General features: G+C 41.3%; 1 protein-coding gene across 1 annotated transcript in view; it reads left to right on the top strand.

Moving 5' to 3' along the window:
* Nucleotides 1–8,080, top strand: part of LOC106878702 (palmitoleoyl-protein carboxylesterase notum1') — a 43,430-nt gene that overhangs the window by 13,050 nt on the left and 22,300 nt on the right. The window contains exon 3 of the mRNA XM_014927994.2: nucleotides 7,735–7,787. Within this exon, the coding sequence (XP_014783480.1) occupies nucleotides 7,735–7,787 (53 nt within the window). The remainder of the gene's footprint in view (nucleotides 1–7,734; nucleotides 7,788–8,080) is intronic.

Genomic DNA, 8,080 nt, shown 5'->3' with positions numbered 1-8,080 from the left:
GACCTCCCTTCCCCAGACAAACCCGGCTCCGTTAAGAAGTCTTACATTCCTAACGTTGACGAAACCACATCAAAGAAATTTGGTTAAGGAATAAAGAAATATTACCGCTCAAAGAATCTGTGCGGAATAATCTCTTTCATGTCTGGAATAGCAGAATAGCGGAATAGCGCGTTTGATTCCGTCACTGTTGTACGAGACGAAATTTAGATGGGTTATCTATCTATCTATCTATCTATCTATCTATCTATCTATCTATCCATCTATCTGTGTCTATCTGTGTGTGTTTTGGGAGAGAGAGAGAAAGAAGGTGAGAGGGCGACAGAGAATCTGACGAAGGTTAGCTAGCAGACCGAAACTTCGAAGTCGCTGTCATTCCTCTTGTAAAATTTAATAAACACGTAAGGCGGCGAGCTGGCAGAAACGGTAGCACGCCGGGCGAAATGCTGAGCGGTATTTCGTCTGCCGTTACGTTCTGAGTTCAAATTCCGCCGAGGTTGACTTTGCCTGTCATCATTTCGGAGTCGATAAATTAAGTACCAGTTACGCACTGTGACCGATGAAATCAACTTAATCCCTTTGTCTGTCCTTGTTTGTCCTCTCTATGTTTAGCCCCTTGTGGGCAATAAAGAAATAAGAATCGTTAACACGCCGGTCGAAATGCTTAGCACTATTTCGTCTGTCTTTACGTTCTGAGTTCAAATTCAGCCGAGGTCGACTTTCATCCTTTCGGGGTCGATAAATTAAGTACCAGTTGCGTATTGAGGTCGATCTAATCGACTGGCCCCCTTCCCCAAAATTTCGGGCCTTGTGCCTAGAGTAGAAAAACTACCACTTTCTGATCCTTGCCATTAATTAAGAAGCCAACAAGGGGCCCTACGGCCCTACGTACCTGTTATTTAGCTACAAGTAAGTACAGACTTGACTCTAGGACTCGTAAAGGCGGTTACCCGGTTTCCACGGCGATTCGAGTTCACATCATTCTCCCCGAACGGGGACGCCAGTCCGTCGAATGGTTGCTTATTTACAGCCGAGTGGCCTGGAGCAACGTGGAAGGAAGTTGGCTTCGATCGGATTCGAACTAGGTTAGACTACAATAATCAAAAGTCGTATAAAGCGAATGCTTCCGCCGCAATTCTTGATCTGGAACCATTGAGGCTTTTCTGGTTTGGATCATCTGGGGGAAACACATTGCAGTTGTTTACCCTCGTAGAATGACTTTGTTGTCGTGGTAGTTGTTGTTGGTGGTGGTGGTGGCGGTGTTGCGCTTGTTACTGTTGTTATTGATGCTGCTGCATCTACGGCTGCTGCTGTTATATTACAATTGTTGTTGCTGTTGTTGTTCTCCCCGTTTTCCCCTACAATTTGCAGCCGTTCCGTTGTTTATTTTTGTCATTCTCCTCATTGTTGTTGTTGTAGTTGTAAGCTATTGCTGGAATCGTTTGTCTTCTTCTTCTTCTTCTCCTCCTCCTCCTCCTTCTTCTTCTTCTTCTCCCCCTCCTCCTCCTTCTTCTCTCCCTCCTCCTCCTTCTTCTCTCCCTCCTCCTCCTCCTTCTCCTTCTCCTTCTTCTTCTTCTTCTTCTTCTTCTCCTCCTCCTCCTCCTCCTCCTTCTAATTAGCTCCTGTCTAAACACTACCAATGTTTCTCTCTCTCACATCGTCAACATACTTCAAATAGATGATTATCCCTTCTTTATCTCAAATATATTTGCCGATCACATCAAAGGGGGAATCTTTTTTCAACTCTTTTAGCGCTACTCTCTGTCTTTTTTTCTTTATATTTATTTCTTTATGATTATTATTTTCTTCAACATCTTCTGCTTATTAAACTCACCTTCGCCCTCTCCCCCACCCCCCTTTTTTTAACTTTATCTTTTTGAACCTATTCCACTCTGCTCTAAAATGCCTATTATGACTACGATACTAATTGCTCTTAGGTGCCAAAACTCTATTGATCTTTTTCTTCAGGTGTTGCTTCATTTCTTACCGTTCATGTCTTCTTCCATCAGCTGGGGTCGGCTAACAACATGTGTGTCTCCTCTGAGCATCACGCAGTGTGTGTATGTGTATGTGTGTATGTGTGTGTGTGTGTGTGTGTGTGTGTGTGTTTATGGTTAAATTTATATTTTTATACTCTACATCACTGTCAAGCGTATACACACACGCACACACATACACACACACGCACACACATATGTATAAGTGTGTGTGTTATTTTTAATCGGCAGAAGTTAGAAAGTGATTCAAGGACCGAGAGCCTCGTGTACGGCGTTTATTAAACATTTCGATGTGTGTCTATTAAGTGCAATGAACTCAACTGGTACTTATTTCATCGACCCCGCAAGGATGAAAGATAAAGTTTATCACAGCGGAATTTGAACTCAGAACGTAGCGACAGACGAAATGCCGCCAAGCATTTCGACCGACGTGCTAACGATTCTGCCAGTTCGCCGCCTTTGTGGGAGTTAAATAACAGCAGGATTTTTCTTATCGATATGGCGCTGTTGCTGCCGTTATGCCCTTCGCTCCCTATAAAAGAGAGGGCATTGACGACCTTCTCCAGCTCTGAGCTGTTCTGCCCTTCCCCTATGTTTCCCTGCCCTCACCTCAGTCACGTGGCTATGTTTCGCTTATTCTCTTGTCTGTTTTACTACATAAACATCACCAACTGCCTACCCTGAGTAATTACTGACGGCGCGTGCCTGTTTTCAACATAGCTTTTTTTTCTTTCTACGTAGGTTCTGTTGGCCCTCTGCAACGCCATTTTCACCTCTGGGAAGATGTGGTCGATGTTAGTCAGGCCTCTATCCTTCGACCTATCCAGCATGGACGGTCCTACCAGGAACTTGCTCTCTAATGGCATGGCTCTTAGGGTCATCGAGACATACAAGCCCACCTTACCGCAACAAAGGCTGAACCTCGGGGTGGTTTTGCATAGAATACGTTTAAAGATTTACCCCCATGTAATGTGGTGCTGTATTAGAAGGTCGGAGTAAATCGCTTACTGCCGGCAACAGGTGTGTACAAAATGAATGCCTAGGGTAGTATCTGTTTAGCTATTCATATAGCAATTAGCTACGGGTCAGTGGCATCCAAGTGAGCGTGTTCACCTATGGTTGATGAAAATTAACGATAAGAGACCAACTAATGAGAATAACAGTCGGTGAGCAAAAGTTACGTGTGCGTACGTGTGTGTGTGTGTGTATTTGCGCGCGCGCGTACACACGTATATATTATTGCATCCTTTTACTGGTTTCAGTATATATATAGGCGTAGGAGTGACTGTGTGGTAAGTATCTTGCTTACCAATCATGGTCCTGGGTCAGTCCCACTGCGTTGCACCTTGGGCAAATGTCTTCTACTATAGCCTCGGGCAGACCAAAGCCTTGTGAGTGGATTTAGTAGACGGAAACTGAAAGGAAGCCCGTCGTATATATGTATGTGTGTGTATATGTTTGTCTGTCTGTATTCGTAAATGCTTCAAATAATATTATGCCAATTTCGAACCCAACATATTTACACACTATCATTTACGAGGTTCATTCAGGCGGCGAGCTGGCAGAAACGCTAGCAAGCCAGTATTTCGTCTGTCTTTATGTTCTGAGTTCAAATTCCGCCGAGGTTGACTTTGCCTTCCATCCTTTCGGGGTCGATAAAATCGACTGGCTCCCTCCTCAAAAATTTCGGGTCTTGTGCCTAGAGTAGAAAATATTTACATTTAAGAACCAGTGGTTCGGGTTCAGTCCCATTTCGCGACACCTCCGGCAAGTGTCTTCCACTATGGTCCTGGGCCGACCAATACCTTGTGAACGACTTTGGCAGAAGGAAACTGTGTGGAAGACGTTGTATACATATGGTAGTGCTCCAGCACAGTCCAATGACCAAGGCAAGTAAAAGATAAAAAAGATAAACGACATATTTGAATGAGATGGACGCGCATTCCATAGCAGACGGACGGAGAAGGTGTACGGTGAACATCATGCTGTTTTATTGCAGCAAAATGAATAAAGAGATACAAATGAATAACGAGGTACAAAACTAAACAAACTGCAACAACGACACGCCATAAACGACGACGAAAACTCTGAACTCAACGCCAGTCATTTCTATCAACAGAACTATTGAACTGTCAATCAAAAGCCATAAATATATCATGAAGCTTGTAACTGTGAATCACAACTTTATTAGTATCGTCTGCCATGTTGCTTCTTCAATCAAGTTATTTAGTTGGGCTCAAAGTACTGAAAGGCTATAAAAAAACCCAGAAATATATAAGGTGCAGGCATAGCCGTGTGGTCGGCTGTTAAGTTATGCGCTTTATAAGCCTGAGATTATGGGTTCGGTCTTACTGTGCGGAAAGTATCTTTGGAAGGTGTTTTCGAGTGTAGCAACTGTCTTCTGCTATAGCTCGGAGCCGGCCAAAGTCATGTGAGTAAAATGAACTATTTCAGCAAAACTTTACTGGCATGTAGTGTTTTTTCTGGGCATTCTAAAATTATTTTGAAAACCTGTTTTGGTTTACCTTCTGCGACAATGGCCCAGAAGCAAGATATCAAAACTTCTGGAAAGTTCTAGCATCGCATCGTAATGGTATTGGAAGGTTTTGTTTTGTTTTATAATTTTCTTTGAATCATTGTAAACAGATTTTTGTGCGACGACGTATTGAAGGTGACAACTTTGGCACATTTAATTCGCCTTCTTAGAGTTCGGCGGTAAAAAAAAAAAATGTCACAGAAAAACGTCACTTCTTTGAAGGGAATTTTTTCTTACATTTTTTATTAAATAAAACGGGATTTTGTTTTTTTTTCACGTAGATGCAATGTCATTTATAGGCGACTGATTGGCCGCCTCGTTAGAGACATTGTCACTGTGGTATTCGTTCCGGCTTTCTTTACTTTCATTTCAAATACTGCCGACCAATAACTTCACCTTTTATCCTTTCGGGGTCGATAAATACAGGGCTGGCTTCGTACTGAGAAGAGAGTCTCTCTCTCTCTCTCTCTCTCTGACACACACAAACACACTTTCTGTCTATCCGGCTATCACTCTCTCCGATTCTTTCTCCTACTCTTTTTCTTTCTCTCCACTCTCTCTCTCTCTCTCTCACAAACACACTTTCTGTTTATCCGTCTCTCATTCACCTCCTCCTCTTTCTCCCTCTCTCTCTCTTTATATCTGTCCGCCTGTCTGTCTTTCTGTAAACAGCAATGGAAAGGGATGAACCCCTCCGCTTCCTCTAAAAACGCCCCTAGGCACATCGTATGTTTCAACCGAATTCATCAGCGATCGATTCAAAGCCAGACGATATCGTTATAAAAATTGTGGGTTTTAAGGGATTCTGGATTGGCAACATCGTTAAACCTTCCAGCAAATGTCTTGCGTTGTTTAGTTATGCTTCTTTACGTTCTGAGTTCAAACCCCACTAAGGTCAGCTTTACTTCTCCTCCTGCCACTCTAAACGTACGTTTGCCTAACGTGGTTATAAACAATAGTATACTACTACTACTACTACTGCTGCTGCTACTGTGTTCACCGTTTTAAACTTGGAAAACAATTCTCTGTTCTCTCGGCAATGTAAACATTTTTCTTTGTGGAATGAATGAAAAGAATAGGGAAATGAGTATGCGCATGTGTGTGTGTGTGTGTGTGTGCGTGTGTGAATGTGTACATGCGCGTGCGCGTGTGTAGCAATTAGTAGTTGGACAAGTCTAAAACACACACACACACACACATAAAAACCAAGCACGAAACAAAGCAACAAAAAAATCTCTTCTGAAGACATCTGGACGATGCTGGTTCCATTAGAAACATATATGTGTGTGTGTGTGTGAGTGTGTTTGTGTTTGTGTATATGTATATGTATATATATATATGTGTGTGTGTGTGTGTGTGTGTGTGTGTGCACGCGTGTAAGTATGTATATATATATATATCCCTCCCGAAAATCCGTGAGAACTTCGTGCAATTCAACAGTTCAACTCTTTTTGGCCGTGCAAAAACATTTATTCTTTCGTGGGCTTTCTTTCTTTCTTTCTTTCTTTCTTTCTTTCTTTCTTTTTTTTCCTTCTTTTTCTTTTTGTTCTCTCCACGTTCCTTTGATCTACATAAAAACGTCAAGCACCGCACGTTAGAGTTATCTCCCGTATATTTGCCGCTCTTCAATTGAAGTTGATACTGCTGATATGTGATGGAAACATCTGATACGTGTCAGCTCTCATGTATCAGGTTTCTGGCCCGTGGTGTTTGCGTTTGTTGTCTTCTGTTCTCTCGTAGCGGTGGTGGTGGTGGTGGTGGGGATGTAAAAAAAAAAATATATAAAATATAAAAGAAAAAACCTGCTTCATTATTTACCGTCCTTCCCTCGACTATCAAAGACCGAGTATTATTTTCTCACGATGTCATTGCACTCCTTGTAATATTCACAATATTAAAGGAAGCAAAAGTAACCATTCGGCCGGCGAAGACCGCACGTTGGTTTCGATCCTGCTTTGAAGTCACTTAATTTCTCTTACATTGCTAATGTTGTGGTTATAATTGGGAAATCACCCCCACAGCATCCAACATAAAGCTTTCCCCGAAACTGAAAGCCTCTTTCTGAAAACAAAAAACGTCATGTTATTTTATTTTTATTAAATTATGTTAAATACTAATATAATGAAATAAAAAATTGCAAATTTATTTTATAAAATAAAAGAAATAGAGATGTTACCAGAATAACTGAACGATTATAATACGAGGGAGTCCTGGCTTTAAGGCTGTTGCGAAAGGTCTGGCTGGAAGCCCAACGTTCCGAGTTCTTTTACAGGGCTTAGAAAAACTGAAGGACCCAAGGAATAAGTGCGTGAATCTGAGAGAGAAATACGTTGAATAAAATTATAATGAACTGATCCTCTCTTTTACTCAAAGCCAGGAACTTTTCAACCCCCTCGTAATGATGGTGGTACAATCATCCTGTAACAGCAGAATGAGACACCAACTAATCCTCCTCCGACACGTAATTTTAGGCGATAATTTTTGGTTTAGAACGTTTTTCATTTTTTTTTTTTTTGAGAAAGAGAGGATCAATGGTAGTTGGTCTAACGCACACTTAGTGCTCATCCCATACATATCAAATCTCGGGGATACAACGTGGTGATTCTTGAACCAGTATCCTGTTATAAGATCTAAAGCTGAAAATTTCTGTTTCTTATTTTCTTTCGGTCTGTTTTTCATATTATGCTATCGATTTCATATTGTTTTTTGTTCAATATATATCTCCAGTATATACATACATATATAAATTCTTCTAACCACACAACTTGCTTGTTGAACACAGCATAACTCTATGTACACTTCCAGCAGTCTCTCTCACACACACACACATATATACGATAGGCTTTATTCAGTTTCCATCAATCAAATCCACTTTCAAGGCTTTGGCTGGTCCGAGGCTATAGTAGAAGACCTAGAGTACCCTGGATGCTTCGCAGTGGGATTGAACCTGAAACCATGTGATTGGGAAGCAAACTTCTTAGCAGCTTGCGATAAGTTAGCAACGTGATTCGTGACACAAACAGGAGGAGAATCAGAGTCCCTTAAGATGCTTTTGAGGCCCCTTGACGAGATATATTTTAGGGAATTTGCTGCTAATTTTTATACACGTCCAAAACTCACACAAATTTTAATTTATTCTTTGTGGACATGAAATTTACAGCAATTTTAATTCTGATTTTGTCTTATTTATTTTTCCCCATCCAGATATTACCTAAGACGGTCTTTTGGAAGCTTTAAATGGATTATCTTTTTAGAAGGTGAGTCAAATTTACCTTAATAACTTTCTCTGCATCTGTAATACGTATTTTTTATATACACCACGCAATATCAATATCGTGTGTGTGTGCTAATGATCCAACTAAATGCCAACTAATGCTCCTCCGACACGTAATTTTGTTGAACACATTTCGTCTCTTTTGCCGAATGGCTATGTTACGGGGACTTAAACACGCCAACACCAGTTATCAAGCGGTAGTGGGAAACACACACACACACACATACACACACACACACACACACACACACACACACACACACACACACACAACGG

Source organism: Octopus bimaculoides, chromosome 24, assembly GCF_001194135.2.
Source record: "Octopus bimaculoides isolate UCB-OBI-ISO-001 chromosome 24, ASM119413v2, whole genome shotgun sequence".
Taxonomy (NCBI): Eukaryota; Metazoa; Mollusca; class Cephalopoda; order Octopoda; family Octopodidae; genus Octopus; species Octopus bimaculoides.
The sequence above is the reverse complement of the archived record's forward strand: the minus strand, read 5'-3'. Positions and strand labels throughout refer to the sequence as shown.